Below are 17,081 nucleotides of genomic sequence, written 5' to 3' on the forward strand. Positions count from 1 at the left end.
TTTCATCTTGACGAAATTGGATATTAAAACAAACTGAACGCAGGAAATAATAATTTCCGAACGGAAAGTTCCTAAAATGTTAATCAAATCATATATTGTCCGAAAATTTGACAGTGAGTGTGGCGAAACAAATGGGGGGGGGGGGTTAAATGATGGAATATAATTTATATGCACTAGAATAAAAAAAAGGGTATAAAATATAGTAATGGTGTAACTTGGGTTGCGATTTCATTGCTGACCTCTATTTCTCCCCCCCCCTTTGCTTGTCAGAAAAAAAGTAAAGAAAAAGTAGCGCATTTATAGTCCCCTCCACCAAGAATTCCTTGGTTCACCGCCGATCTCTGACAACTAGATTACCAGCAAAACCGAAAATGTCTTTCTGGTCACACTCATTTTTTCCATTTTAAATTGTCCAACATATAATTAAGTTATTTTTCTTGCATTTTCCATGAATTACTAATCATTTGTTGATCATTAAATCCTTTGCACATAAATGTCAAGAAAATAACCACACACGTTCTAAACTAGTGAAATAAACTGAGAATTGAGTAAGTTCACAATAAATAAAACGGTTTGCAGGGACTTATTGTATATTCTTGGATAATGAAAGAAAGGCAGAATATGTCTTGTTTTTAATACAATTTTAATTACTAGAATCATTTGATACATAATATTCATTTTTTTACACAAATACATGGCAACGTCTCCGTTGGATTTTGAATTAAGGAAATAATTTGGAGGTTTTTGTTGAACATTTCTCGACGACGTATAAAATCTAGAAATCATTTGAAATTGATTATGGGCCAAATATGCCGGGCACCTATCCTAATGTAGGTTCTATTTTTTAGTATGGGTTGGGCTTGGAGGGCCGGGTTTGGACATATTTCTGTGATGACGAGAATATACTCAGAAGGGAAAAAATAGAGAGAGGGCCGGGGGGCACGGAACGGGAGATGAAGAAGAGAGAGAGAGCATAACCCACTTGTCTGCGCAGTGTTGTAGTACATTTTTTTTCGATTAAAAGCGCCTCGTATGAAATTGAACCCTCTCCCCCCCCTGCGTAAGCTACTGATTGAATAGAAGGGAAAAAAGTAAAGGGAAAATAGAGGAGAGAGAGAATACAAGTAGAGGTTGACTAGAGGTAAGGGGATTAGATGGATGGCATTCATGACAATAACAATAATATTTTTCAATCGAATTAAACTATTTTTTTTATTCTTTATATGTAAAATATTCAAATGTTTACATAATATCAATGATAACAATTATAAACATTACTATCAACACTAACAATGATAATAACAAATAATAAAAGAAAATATAACAATCGGATAATAAAAATAATAATATTGATAATAATAACAACAATGGTTAAGATTATGAATATAATAATGATATAAGACAAAGAAAAAGATAAAATAAAAAAGCAGACGAAACAGAAAAAAAGATGAAGGGAGAAGATAATGGTGATCATGGGGGATGGGGTGGGCTAACTTAAGTAATTGGATGATAAATGATAAATAATCTTCATAATAATTGTCGTATACCACCTATAATCGAGAAGATTATGATTTCTTGTTCAGAAATTATTACTTGTATGCATATAACGATATTTGAAGATTCATGTTTTGGGGGGCATACTTTTAAAAGGAAATATCATATTCTTCATTTTTTTCATTTTGCATGAAGAGAAAAACAGAGAGAACAAAATTAAGCAAAATAGGACGACGGGAGTAAAAGAATGAGAATAGGTATAAAGAGAAGATAAGACGACGAAGAAAAAAGGCGAAAAAAAGAAGCACAAGCAAATTCATAACAAGAATAAACAGAAGGGAAATAGAAAGAGAAAACTTAGGAGATGGAGGAGGTGTAGGATTACACAATTATCAGTGAAGAAGAAGAAGGAGAAAATGAAAAGGGAGCATTATAAAAAAGGAAGAAAAAAACAAGGAGGATTTCATTTGCAAGAGGAAACAAAGCAAGACTATATCAAGGGAGAAGGGGGGGGGTCTATAAATAGGAAGTATAAGAACAAAAAGATGAGACAGAGATCGAACAAAAGAAGAAAGGAAATGAGGATGATAAGATAAGAAGAATATCGAAAAAGAAGAATATGAGAAGAAAAGAAATGAGAATAATTTTGATAATAATAAGAAGATCGAAAAAGAAGAAAAGGAAGAAGAAAGGAAGGGAGAATATTATGATAATAGTAACATTATGAGAATATTATGATAATAGTAACATTATGAGAATATTATGATAATAGTAATATCGAAAAAGAAGAAGTCCAAGAAGAACTTCAAAACCCACATCACCAACAATACATTCTCAAAGAAGTCACTCTGTACGGACATAATTATAGCACTGGAGCGACAGGTGAGCTCTGAACTCCGTGCAGCCAAAACAGGAAATGAACTACGCATGCGCGAAAACTATCGATCGATCAATTCACTCATCGTGGATCGCACACACGCTTTTGTAATCAACGATCCAGCTCGCACGCACGGAACAATGGAGCTGTTCGAACTTGACATGGCCGGCTGATTAATCTCGTTTGGGGTGTTAGAACCTATTCTACTATGCCGTCGCGAACGGGTTAATAAATATTCATACATCCATGCATGATCCCCCCCCAAAAAAAAGATAGTAATTCATAAATATTATATTCACATTTTGTGAATTGTGGAAAGAAAGATACCTATTTGTAATGAAAACTTGGATGTTTAATAATAATATTTCACTCTGAAATAAGGATAAATAATGGCCATGGAAAATATATTTAAGGTTAGAAGTCAATCAACTATATCAATAACGTCAGGGAATTTAAGTAAATAGGTCAATAATTTGATAACTTCATTGTATATAGTGATTCTGATGGTAAAAAGACTGACCTGCATGGAAAATGAACACAAATTTAATAGTTAATTCCTTGACCAATGATGACGTCAAAATACAAGTTCGAGGTGAAATCGATATCAAATAGCACTTTTTAATATATATTGTAGTAATGCATTGCCAAAAGTGTAAAAAAAAATCATGTATGATATAATCTAAAATGGTGAAGTTGTCTAAAGTAGCAACATTTACATATGCATTTTATAAATCTAAATCAAGGTACTAATTTTTCTGTAGCAATAGGTCACTAACCTCAATTGCTACAATCAATACTATAAACTATAACTTAATCTGTAAATGGAAAGGATAGGCCTAACCCTAATGGCATGCATCATCTAAGAACATTTTCATATAGCCAGGGGCAATGATGAAGAATTAAAATAAGGCAATCATTAGAGCTGCAGCTTTTGTCATAGTAAATGAAGTTAAGTGTCTCAACTTCAGCAAAGAGTAATTAAACTTTTGAAAACCTTCTGACATTTTCAGGACTTTGATCTGGCCCATTCAATGAAAGCCTAATAACGTTCTGTCAAGGGATATCAGACCAGGGTATATATTATTGCTGATATGTTGCATAGCTTGATTCTCAAGAACTGGACGTGGTGCTGTAGGAGTTTTGTTAGGTCAATGGATGTGTACTTTTAAGCTATTATCTCCTTTTGAATTTCATTATCATATCATATGCCTAATTTGTGCATGATAACACTCAGTTATTCTGGACCAAATAATGATCCTTGTACAAACTGACACCTAGTAGAAATAGCATCATGGGTGACGTACGGCAGAGAGCAGATATGAAGTTTTGTCCTGCAACATTAGCATCTCAAGAGATTCTGGCAGCTCGCAATGAGAGGTATATTAATAATAATACAGGAATTCATCTTTGTTGAAGTTGATATACATGCAGCTCTAATGATGGCCTTCACTTCATCATCATCCCTCTGCTGTTTGGAAATGCTCTCAGATGATGCTAGCTGTGACAAGAGAGTTAGACCTATCCTACCCATTTTCAGAAGATTCAGTCTTGTACAAATCTTTGCATTTTGGCACCAAGATCACTAACCTGCGGTGTTTTATCTCAGAGATACCATTATTATTATCTAATGTCAAAAAGGACATTGACCTTTGTCTTTGAATTTTAAGGGTGAATGTGCATTGTCGATACTTAATTTCATTTCATTTGATCTTCCTGTAAGAATCTGTGTATTCTGACACCAAGAACACCAACCTGCACCGTTTTATCTTCGAGATACCAGTATATAATATGGTATATAATGCATAAAAGGTCATTGACCTTTGGCCTTAAATTTTATGGGTGAATATGCATTCTATGTCCTTAATTTTATTTTATTTGATCTTCTGATCAGAATCTGTGCATTTTGACACCATGATCACCAAGCTGTGCCTTTTCATCTCAGAGATACCATTATACAGTATGATATATATAATGTAAAAAGGTCATTGACCTTTTGAAAGCTTTGACCTTGAATTTTATTGGTGAATGTCCATTCTAGGTACTCACATTCATTCTATTTTACCTTCTTGTAAGAATCTGTACATTTTGACACCATGCTCACTAGCCTGTACCTTATCATCTCAGAGATACCATTATACAGTATGGTATATGATGTAAGAAAAGTTCATTGACCTTTGAAAGGCTTTGACCTTGAATTTCATCGGTGAATATGCATGCTAGGTACTTAATTTTATTTTATTTGATATTATGGTACAAATTTGTGCATTTTGACACCATTATCACCAACCTGCGCCTTTCCATCTCATAGATATCATTATACGGTATATATAAAAAGGTCATTGACCTTTGACCTTGAAAAAAACCACTTTCCCCAACCCGTATTCCTCCTAACTTTTTTTTGGTAAATGTTGACACCCATACCTACTCAAATCAGTTGAAAAACCATTTCCAATAATTTTATTCCAGATTGGCTATTTTGAGGTCTAATTTAGGGATACTAAACATCGTTGGAGTAAACTAAACTAAACTATATAAATGATACTAAATCACAGGGCTTCAAACTCTAATTCATACCGTAGTGACTCACTCATTTTGGTCCCTTCTTACTAAAGTTTTTCATGGATTTCTTTTAATCTCACTAATTTTGACCCTAATATTATATAATTCACCGATGGGAGTCTCACTCTCACCTAGATATCTAATTTCAGTTGCTCTGCACAACATTTGTAGAAATAAAACAATGTCAATAAAAATGAATGAATAGGGAAAAATAAAAATAATGCAAACAAAATGAAATTTTATGTAAAATTAAAAGTTACAGCATGGTTTTCGCTGATTAGCTGAAAACAGAGTGAAATGCACATCAATGGCAGTATGCAAGTGGGAATGCACAGCCTTTCGTCACACATTCACTATATTTATTTTCATTTTATTTTTATTAGTATTATTTGTATTTGCATGAATACCTGAAAAAGAATATTTACATTATCCATCTAAAATGTATATCACGGTTTAATTTAAAAGGGAATCCAACCCAAATTAAACCTTGTTTTTATAATAAAAAGAAAAATCATACAAGTTGATAGGTGAAAGTTTGAACAACATTGGACAAATAACAAGAAAGTTATGAATTTTTTAAAGTTGTAAATATTGGTAATCACTATACCCATGAAGACTTCAAATTGGCTGCTTATGTGATGTCATAGTGATGTAAGGCAAGGACTACACTTCCATTTACTCCAATACATATTATGGCTAAAATGTCATTTTTCCAAAAAGTTTTATTTCAAATTATATCTTTCTTTCATGAGGACATTAAACAATATACTACCTGGGTTATATTTAGATCACTGCCCCAGGGGAATGAGTACTTATGAGAAAACCACAAATCCCTGATAATAAAGTACATGGCCTATGGGAAAGTTGTCCTTGCCCCTTGTCATAATTTACTTACCCAGTTGCCAATTTGAAATCTACATGGTATTAGTGATCTCAATTTTAAAGCAGCTATAACTTTCTTATTGCTTGTCCGATTTCTTTCAAACTTTCACCACTCTGTTTAATTCATTTTTCTCCTTCCCAACACAACATTCTATGGCCAAGGCTGGATTCCCCTTAATACTCAAGGCCGCCTTGTTTAGTTTACTGCCATAAGTCGGAGTAGGGTTTTTTTTATCATCAAATCTGTAAAATTTGAACATATATAAACGCAACCCCCCAAAATGATCGATTCTTTTATTCTCATAGCATACAAGATCCCAAGATCCCAACACGATCGTATTCATTGACCAATACTGTTAGCTACTGTTTTGTGAAGAAGAAAAAAAGCGAAACTAAAAATTGTTATACTTTGTTTTATTTTAGGCCCACACATCCAATGCGACTGTTCATGCGCATTGCAGTTGTCATGTCTCGTGCAAATACACATGTAATATCACTGAAAAGGGCGGGGCCATAGAGTTATATAATTAGTACGTATGTAACTCTATGGGCGGGGCCTGTATAGAGGGCGGGTCACATTTTGTCTAACACGTGATGGGAGTTTTATGAGCGCGCATGTGACCAAATTTGCGCGGATGGTTGATTCCTTTAGTTTATCCATTATGACATCACCAAATCGTAATATAGGTCGGGTCACGCGGGATGTCTCGACTCGAGTAAACTTTCCCACGGTGACGTCAGACATAAACAAATCCACATCGGTACGTAAACAGCGTACAGAAAAGTCGACTTGAGGTAAAATGACGAGCAACTAAAATGTCCGGCTGGTTTCACCTTTCTGGAAATAACAATAAAGCACTATTCAGTATCAGCAGACCAATTTTTTGTAAACATTTGTTTGGTTCATAATTAGGTTAATTAAAAAAAAAATCATGTCGGATGTAAGTAGAAGAGGGGCAATATATCTCCACCGCAGTGACATGGAGTCGTTGAAGAATAACAATTACAGTACCAAGAACAGTAGGGAGAGTATTGGGGCTATACCAAAAGCGAGTAGCTCCGATAGATTTCGAACTAAATCTGAAGATCAGGAAAGACGAAGCAAGAGTACCATACCGTCAAGTGGGGTATGTAAACTGAACAAAAATAAATTCATGGTGTCCATTTTTTTTAAGCCACCCACCACCAGATATTACCCTGTTAATATTACTTTTGGCCTACTACAGCTTCTCATAATGAATATTGGTGGCAATGTGATGGTGGAGAAGAAAAGGTATAAGAAGAAGAAGAGGAGAATGATGATGATGATGATAATGATGATGATGATGATGATGATGATGATGATGATGATGATAGAATAATAAATAGATGAATGAATAATAGATGGGTTTTTCCTTTTATTATAAAATTATGTTTTAATTCCCTAAGAGTATTACATAATATACTATCTGGAGACAGAGGCTGATCTGGGGACAGAGGGTGATCCAGATGCCCCCCGTCCAAGGGCTTTTTTTAAAGATAATACAAGTGTATAATAGGCCTTCGAATTTTGGAGGGGAGCTCTTTCCCTGACCCTGGCGTCAAGAGGAGGCCATTGTTGCATAGTGATGTTTTTTTTATTATCATTATTGTCTAAAAATGAAGAAAATGTGACGGGCCTGCCCCCCCCCCCCCTTCCCCCGCCTCACTGGTCAATCCTGGATCTTTGCCAGATAGATATCATAAATTAATAGGAAAATAGATTTATATCTTAATAATTTTTTCCCTCAGCAAAGTCGTCGTGGAAGCGTAGCAACTGGTGGAAGGCGAGGCAGCACCATGGGCGATGGGTACTTCCGAAGAGGTAGCGTGCTACCGGAGACTGGCTCGGGAGGTCGACGCCAGAGTACAGTTGACTACGGAAAGGGTCCACCCTACGGCAGGCGAGGGAGCAGCCACCCTGGAGATGGTGCACATAACCGGCGCGGTAGTCGAATGGATGACATGTCATACTCTCCTCATCAGCGACGCAAGAAGAAATCAGCTGAACCCGAACCTGCACTCACCAAAGAGCAGGTTGAAGGTATTGTTTGAAAAGGGTGTATGTCTTCAAAGAGATTTGGCAAATCTCCGGGGCAAATCTTCGATAATGTAATAATTTTGGAATGACATTCTCACATTCGAGTCTTTAAAAATGTGCAATAATAAAATAAAAACTCTGTCGTTCTTATGGATTTATTCTTTCATAAAATATAGCTATTAAATTTCAGCTATAAAATCGTTACAGCCAGGAGGGGATGGTAATTGGGCTGCTGTGTCTGTTGAGAATATTATAATTGGATTGAATTAGATGGGATTATATTTCATTAGATTAGGTCCTGTTTAAATGTGTATTGTTAGATTGAAATAGATTTGTTGTTCTCAACCACGTTTGGAGGATTTTAGTGAAAATTAACCAATGATAATTTTTAACAATCGTCTTGATGGGATTTGATTAATTTTTTTTCTTCAGCTTTCCAAGAGGTGTTCGATCTCTTCGACAGCAATGGTGGAGGAACCATTGATGCAGATGAGCTTCAGCTAGCTTTGAGCTCTGTGGACATCCATCTACCCGCACAAGATATCCGAGATGTTCTGGAAGAGATCGACAAAGACGGTAAGATTTATTATATTTATTTGAAAGAACGTCAGTGACAGACAATAAAGACCTATGCCATTCTGTAAATATTTCTAGCCAAGCCAATTGCATTTATCTATTTATTTATCTTTTTGCAAAAACATGAACATAATGAAAAATGAAGATAATTGTCGCGATAAACATTCATTTAATTATGCTTGAAATAAAAACACAAAATTACAATATTAGGCTTGTGAGCTGGTAACAAATTACCATCTAAAACGAATAGTTTTAGTCAATAATCAAGGTTAATTGCCAAGTAATGCTTATCAATTATATTGATTGTTTATTTGCAGGAAGTGGGGAAATTGACTTTGAAGAGTTTCTGACGCTGATGACAAATACTGAAAAATTCCTTGAAACTTTTGGTAAGTATAACGAAATAATAACACAGTGATAGCATTGTGTATTATGATAGACCCAGGATTTTAAAAACGGGGACATGGGGGAGGGTGGCAAAGAAAGTTGATCGATTTGGTTTCGCAAAGTTAGCCCGAAAATTGAGTTCTTACTGTCATATAGTTGCCGCGAAATTTTTGACAGGAATAATTCATTGCTCAAATTGCTCGCACTGTTAGCCCGAAATTGCGTTCTTACTGTCATATAGTTGCCGCGAAATTTTCACAGGAAAAATTCATCGCTCAAAAGAAGTAGAGGCCAATTTTATTCTTGCTTCTACGAGGGAGAGCACAAAAGATGGGAGGGGGAACTTCTGATCAACAGGGTAGTGGGGAAAAAAGTGCGAAGGCTGAGAATAAAAAGAGAAAAATCCAACGAGCATAAACTGAAAATTTCATCAAAATCGGATGTAAAATAAGAAAGCTATGACAATTTAAAGTTTTGCTTAATATCAAATAAAAGTTATATGCACATCCCGGTCGGTATGCAAATGAGGGAACTGATGACATCACTCACTAACTTTATCTTTTGTATTTTATTGTAAGAAATATGAAATATTATATTTTTCTCATTGTCCTGTGAAACAAAGTTTTATTTCTCATTGAACATGTGGAATTACCATTGTTTAACATTATATGGTTCAGTCGAACTGGTTCTTATTGTTGAATCTGTAAAAATTGAAATATTGTATAATTCAAGCAATAAAAAAAACAGAAGAAATAGTGAGTGAGTGACGTCATCGATTCTCTCATTTGCATGTGACTAAATGTGCATATAACTATTTTGTGAAAAATAAGCGAAACTTTAAAATGTCATAACTTTCTTATTTTACATCCGATTTTGATGAAATTTTCAGCACTATGCTTGTCTGATTTTTTCTCTTTTGATTTAAATCAACATTTTATGAGGTGGACTTGATCTTTAAAAACCCCTTTGTCTTTGATTTCAGCTTTAGTAAAAGAATCACAATTTCTCATAATTCTATCTCAGTCAAATTTGATTCAAAATAGTGTCAGTTGAAGGTCAAGTCTATTTGATTTCTTAGTCAATTTTCAAAACAATGTTGCGTTATCAAATTAAAATTGACAGGAATCAAGTCATAATACATTATGAAGAAATTTCACTCGGATAGTGTTCGCACAAACTGATGCAATTTCCGAATTACTTATATTCATGCTGTAATGTTTTCAAAAAATATCGGTCTATTTAAGTGAATTGTTTTACTGGTTATTGTGTACCAATGCCATGGTTTATCGTATACTAAGTAAATCACAGAAAGGGTGTAATCCAGGATATTGACGAGTCACATAAAGTGCACTAATTCCATTATTAAAAAAAACAAACGAAAAATCTATAAATGAATTTAGAATGATTATGCCTTTCATGAGAAAAATCTCATACATGTCATAACCATGATAACAGTCTCTTCTGCCCCCCACCCCCTGGATCCGTCACTAGATTCAATATCTTCAAATGTATATACGTTTTTTTTTAATCTGACGAATTTTGTATCTTTCTCCAGCGGATAGCCATGACGAGCACGCTCTTGGGGAAGATGACGTAGTAGGGGGTCGCGAGACTGTTTTATTTGACGCCCTTACCAAGTTCATGAAGACCTCCGCTCTCAAACAAATGGATGTACTCGAAAGGTATAAACACTACACGCCTTGTAATTCAAATGTAAAATGCATTTTCTTTTTCACATTCACAAAAAAAGGAGAATATCGAACATGTATTCAAACACTCCAATCGATACACAAGAAAACAATGCCGAAAGGGGGGGGGGATCACGCAATGTGCAAGTGAACATGGTGAATAGGATATCAGCAAAGGCTAGAATATAAAATTGTGCTGAAAAGTTAGTGAACCCCAACTCAAAATGCATTCCTTAAGTTCATGCTGAGTGTTTAATGTAGACACCAAAACTACGTTCGGCGAGTCCAGAAAACAAACGTTATTGTTGAATGTAATATGTTATCACCTGACTTCACAATTATATTTAAAACATGAAAGAACTTGAAAAATTCAAGTATGTTCATTTTCTGATGGGGTTTACTAACATTTTGAGCACCACAGCTGTCGAGGCGGATCCCCTCATTATCCACATCTTGACAACAACAACAATAATAACAACAATGTTAATGTGAAAGACCAACAACAGTTAAAGAAATTAAAGGAGAATAAAACCTTTGGAACAAATAGGCTTGTGTCGAAAGAGAAAAATCAATGAATAAGAACAAAGAAATTTTGAGAAAAATCGGACAAATAATGAGAAAGTTATGAGCATTTGAATATTGCAATCACTAATGCTATGGAGATCCTCCAATTGGCAACGCGACAAGGATTGTGTGATAGCAAATGTGAACAACTTTCCCTTTGATGGACTATAAAATACCCCCAAAGTTTCTCTTTTTGATTTTTCTTATGGTGATACAAACTCTTTATCCATGGTGTATTCTTGAAGTATCTGTATTACATGCCCTCCTATATAGAAAGAACACATGATCTACTGATAGATGTGGTAAGAGGAAGTTGAAGTGATATACATGTACACTATATAAAAAGTAATGGGGAGTTCACAAGTGATATCACACATCTTTGTCGCATTGCCAACATGAGGATCTCCATAGCAGTAGTGATCGCAATATTCAAATGCTCATAACTTACTCATTATCTGTCTGATTTTTCTCAAACTTTCCTTTGATCTGTTTCTTTGATTTATCTTTGATTTTTCTGTTTTCACACAAGCTATCTTATTCCAAAGGTTTCATTCTCCTCTAACCTGTTTAATGGTTTACAAGTCTACTTAGAAGTTTTGTTTCCCTCTTTTTTTTATCAGATACTTCAATACCAAATACAAACGTGCCCAAGCCCCTCATGTTGTCATGCATTATGCCGCGGGAGCAAGACTCATTGGCCTGACTGAAAAACAACTAGCCCAACATCTTGATCGCCTGCAAGCTAGCAATGAAGGCAAGTGCCACTGTTTAATTTTGTTTTCCCATCGTCATGATAAAAGATAGGATCATTATTTAAAAAAAAACATCAACTGCATTAAGAACTTTGAGGGCCTATTCCTAACAATCGTTTCTGCCGACTGGAGTGGTTCCGCCACTATACAGGCGCGGATCCAGGAGGGGGCCGAGCCCCCTATTTTTTGACAACCTGCAGAAAAAGTGTACTCTTTAACTTGATAGAAACTACGAAAAACAGAAAGAAAAGTAAGAAAGAGGTATTATAACCATGATGTGTAATTTACATGCAGCCTCGTAACGGCCGGCCCGATCCTGAAAGGAAACAAGAAAAGGGTGAGGGGAAGAATCGGAAAATAGACTTTATATAAAAAAAATTTGCTCGCGCTTCGCGCTCGCATTGCCTGTGTAATGAATCCCATTCAAGAGGGTTAAATGACCCTAATATATCCAGTTCTTATATCAATTTGCTCACAATGTTTAAACTCGCACATCAAGCTTTTATTATTTTGTTTGATTTACACAAATTGTAATATCAAAATTTTCAGGCTCGCGCTGCGTGCTCGCAATGTTTGATTTGTGAGATACCTATCCTCTTTGGAAATTCTTTCAAAAAATTGTCAAAATGCTCCTTTTTCTGTTTATCATGTCAGTATATCAAAAAAATAAGCTCGTACTTCGCGCTCCCATTTAATTGTTTGAGACACACAGCTTAATTGTTCTTTATTTAAATAAAAACGCGCTTAGACTGTCCAGTTTTCAGGTCGGAATATCAAAAATTTTGAGCTCGCACTCATTATTTAATTGGTAATACTTGTATCCTCTTCATTAATCACTAAAACAGTCCTAATGAGTCCCTTTTCACGTTACTATAATAAAATTTCGGCTCACTCTTCGCGCTTGCATTGTTTACTTGGATATTTATGTTTGTTTATGATCATAAAAACTGCTCAGAATCTTCAGCTCTAAGGACACAAAATATCAAAGAATTTTAGCTCGCGCTTCGCGCTCGCATTATATATTAAGACCACATGAGATACCTTATCTTGCTTATAACAATAACTAACATATACTTAAAACTTTAGTCTTTTTATAGGCCTACCCCCTGGAAAACCAACAAAAAAAATCAGATTATAGCGGCTAATCGAGAAAAATTTAGATGAAAATATTTTTCGCCCCCCTCCCTATTGGCGAAAGCTGGATCCGCCCCTGCTATATATCAATACACTTGAAAAAAAATACTATGCGGCTGTTTTATTCATCCATGACTATAACAGACTTAACTTTTCATTCAGAGTCGACGCTTTCCCTTTTTAAAAATCGATGCTGAACACTTCATCACCGCGTATGTAATATTCATATTGCGCACTATATTGTGAAAAATATCAGGACGTTTTATAATGTAAACTGCCGTTGTTGAAGCTTTAACACCCCTTCATTGACTTTTAGGGGGTGTTGAAGGCAATGACACCATAAACCTATAATATTGGTGTATTTGAGATTCCTCTTTGTACATCGAAGGTCTAGTTTAAATTCACAGGTTTTGCATTATCTAGAAAATTGATGCTATATAATCAACTCAGATTGATAGATAAGAAATAGATACTTTAATATCGGGGGAAAGTGACGATATTCTTGGGAAAATGTGATTATTTGAGTAGAATACAAAATAAATCTACCGGGTTTTGTTTATAATCTAGTATATTTTCAATAGTAAAGATAACAGTTCGTCTGATGAGATGGGCACAAATATTTGGAAAGGTCCTGAATTTATTTGGTTAACTTCGGTTTCAAATTAAATTAAAGTTTAACCATCAACTTAAGAAAAATGAACACAAATGAAAGTTACTGCTTTTTATTAATGTCAACAAAGCTGGAAGATACAAAAAGGCATTGCATATTTTTTTCTAATAAACGATATTAATATTTTAAGTATTACTATGAGTAATCACTATTATCTATACCCCCTATGAAATTAATCTTTTTACCCCTTTCTACGATGTTGAATCATCCAGGGTACGACTATAAGTCCCCTTACGCAGAACCTCTCAGAATCATGCTCGCTCCACAGCCAAACGTGAGGAAGAAGAAGAAGAAAAAGAAACGTATAAAGGACGAAACAGTGGATGTCCCTGATGAACGTCCTCGACTCACTGGAAAGATTCGAATTCGGGTCCACTTTAAGTCGGAAGACGACAACACAACCAAGGTGGAGGAGAACAAAAAAGAGGAGGAACTTGTTAGTCAAGTAAGAAGAATAATTTGAAAAGAAGAGTTTTAAGATTTTTTTTTTTAGTGCCCCCCTTGATCTATGCCATGTTTGTAGAGCAGGTTTATCTGAAAGGGTGGCAGTTGTGGGGGTGAAGGGCAAGTTCCCCCCGGATTTTTTTTTGTGGACCCCTTCCTCAGATATTTAAAAAAAAGTGTAAAAGTAGCGAATAGTACTATACACTTCATCGAAACTTACAGATTGTGATATTCTTAATTGACAATTGACAATCATGACAATGGCGCACCCATTTCATGCAATTTTCTTCCTTTTCTGAACCAATTTATAAACAATGGATGTCAAATGGAAGAAAATGTATGCTTATTTCATCTAGAAAAAAACTGAATGTAATTAAGTTCTCTTTGAACTTGAATTTTGTGAAAATTTTAATCTTGATCCAACTTTGTTTCTCCATCCAAACAAGAGTCTTATATCCTGTCAGTTCTCTCCCCCGACTCGTCCCTGTCACGTCCGTCATCTCACATCACCGCTCCCATAACATCATCACGATCATTTACAGGTTGTTGGACAGGATACAAAGAAGAAGAGGAGGGAATGGGTTCCTCGTCTAGGCTGGATCCAGCCCAATGTGAAGAGGATTGCTGATCGTCTTCCCAAGATGAAGATCATTCAGACCATGGATGATCTTTCAGGTATAAGGCAAAAGGTATGAAAATAAAAGATTCTACTTCCAGATTTGGGGGCAATTTTCATGTAAAAATAAGCATATAACAAAAAAAAATCCTATGGTATTGTTGTCCATAATAAAATAGCACAATTTAGTAAAACATCCAAAAAAATCGTATAACGAAAGCATGGGTATTGAGGGGGTCCGAATATAAGTTTTCTTAGCGGGTCGAGCCGTTATGTATAAATCTCCAGGCACAGTTGCAATGATGAGGATGGTGATGGTGGTGCTGCTGCTGCTGACATGGCTGACGAGGATGATGCTGGTGGGATATGGATCGTATAGTAGTGGTGGTGGTGGAGGTGGTATAGTGGATGATGACGAGGGTGGCGGCGGTGGTGGTGGTGTGATGATGATGATGAAGATGATGAAGATGATGATGATCATGATGATCATGATGATGATCATCATCATCATCATCATCATCATCATCATCATCATCATCATCATCATCATGGTGGTGGTGGTGATGATGATGATGATGATGATGGTGGTGGTGGTAGTGGTGATGATGATGATGATGATGATGATGATGGTGATGGTGAAATAATACTATTATTGTCCAAATTGGCAAATAATAAAGAAATCGGACCTGTCAAAAGGTTTTAAGATTGTAATTCTTCGGGCGGGTGTAGAATTATGGACACCTATCGCACTTAATTGTCATCATCATCAACATAGAAATCCTAACAATTAAATTGTCCAAACTAGGACAAAATAAAGAAAACAGACTCATCAGAGGGTGTTTAAAATTCATTAAATTCTTGTAAACATGCATGGTAAGGATTTTCAATTCTTCAGGGGGGGGGGGGCTGTAGAATTGTGGATATAAGTTCCTTGTCAGCAGGTCGCACTTAACGAAACATTTTGTTTGATGTTGGTTTCAACATGAATACAATATAGATGAATATGAACACATTCCATTTCTCTCCTTGCTTCTAGATCCAAGCAGCAACCAAAGAATACGATCACGATCTGGCCATCAGCAGACGACGCGCCAACAACCTTTATTGGAAGTCTCTCAGATGTGATAAAATGAATGAGACTCAATTAATTAATTTCAAACGAGTGTTTCACGCCTACAGTGACATAGGCAAACTCGTAGCTGTTTAAACCAAAATTGTATTAGTACATCTATTAGGATTTATACATGCAATGGCCTAATTGATAGAAGGAATAATTGCATAACAGCAAAGGGAAATGAGCGAAAATTAAATTGAAGTCACGGAGGTGACAGAGTTTTGAATTATCATAGTACAATGGAAATGAACCGCAATAGGTGCAGATTTAAAGCAGGTTAACCATACTGATGTGTCATGCTCTACTTAGTTATCTCTCTATGTTAATGCATCTATTTTGATAAGGATGTTTCCTTATTCACTGATTGATATACGTTTTCAATCTGAATTTAGATCGAGGCGACTGATGAAAGACAATAAACATACCGAATCAAGTTGCGAGAGTTATTTCGTTTGTTTCGTTTCGTTTTTTTTTTTTTTTTGGCTTTGTCTGGATACTCCCAATGTATTACTGCTTAATCTAACCATCAATATACAGTAGAAAGTATACGGAAAATCTTTGAATAGACGATCACTTCTCGTCTTTTCGTAATTTCGATGCAGGAATTGTTTTGTAGGCCACAATTTGTTTACGAAATTAGGTACAAAAGTATAAACTTATCATCAGTTGCTACACTTTACCACGGATCGAGATCGGCAAACTTTGTTTTAAAAAATGAAACACAAACCGTCTTCCCCTGGCAAATTTTCTACTTCCAACTCCCTGTTTTAGGCGAAAAACCATTTAAATTTTTTTTAGAATATCAGACGTGAATCCCGAACGGAATAAAAGGCATTGGCATGATAATAGTCAGCTTTCCAAAAATCAGTTACTTGAACAGCGCCCTCTACAGAATTAGCTTCCAATTTTCTATTGACCATCCCTTTGATCCACTCAGTACAGTATAGTAATCTGTAGTATACAGATCAGTGGAACCACTCAATTGTGAAAGAATGCCAAACTAAGAAGTGGGACTTCTCGTACTCGATGGCACTTCTCTCATGAATGGGTGCATAGTACACAGCTGTGTTCGGAAGGGGCGGTCTGTCTTCACACGTGTATCAGATAATGGATTTTACCTTGGATTACTGTACACACCAAGACGGGCTATAAATAAAAGATCTTAATGGAAACAGGAGATAGTTTGCAGAGCAGATAAAGAAAGATTATAATAATATAAAAAAAAGGGAGCAAACTCTTATCGAGATATGGTATCTGTGATATCA

General features: G+C 35.5%; 1 protein-coding gene across 1 annotated transcript; it reads left to right on the forward strand.

The window, feature by feature from the left end:
- The first annotated feature begins 6,437 nt into the window (after positions 1 to 6,437).
- Positions 6,438 to 16,260, forward strand: LOC121406579. The gene is made up of 9 exons (XM_041597590.1): positions 6,438 to 6,939; positions 7,583 to 7,874; positions 8,304 to 8,447; positions 8,765 to 8,836; positions 10,390 to 10,516; positions 11,707 to 11,840; positions 13,855 to 14,087; positions 14,629 to 14,775; positions 15,739 to 16,260. Exons 1-9 carry the CDS (start codon positions 6,745 to 6,747, stop codon positions 15,907 to 15,909), a joined length of 1,515 nt encoding a protein of 504 aa, XP_041453524.1. The 5' UTR covers positions 6,438 to 6,744; the 3' UTR covers positions 15,910 to 16,260.
- Positions 16,261 to 17,081: the final 821 nt, after the last annotated feature.

This window comes from Lytechinus variegatus, chromosome 1, assembly GCF_018143015.1.
Source record: "Lytechinus variegatus isolate NC3 chromosome 1, Lvar_3.0, whole genome shotgun sequence".
In the NCBI taxonomy this organism is placed as follows: domain Eukaryota; kingdom Metazoa; phylum Echinodermata; class Echinoidea; order Temnopleuroida; family Toxopneustidae; genus Lytechinus; species Lytechinus variegatus.

What these genes read in the sequence shown, in the direction of transcription:
- LOC121406579 (XM_041597590.1), top strand. Translation starts at nt 6,745, where the DNA reads ATGTCGGATGTAAGTAGAAGAGGGGCAATATATCTCCACCGCAGTGAC. An exon ending in AAAATTCCTTGAAACTTTTG is followed by an intron (nt 8,837 to 10,389) that starts GTAAGTATAACG and finishes ATCTTTCTCCAG; the next exon opens with CGGATAGCCATGACGAGCAC. An exon ending in CCTGCAAGCTAGCAATGAAG is followed by an intron (nt 11,841 to 13,854) that starts GCAAGTGCCACT and finishes TGAATCATCCAG; the next exon opens with GGTACGACTATAAGTCCCCT.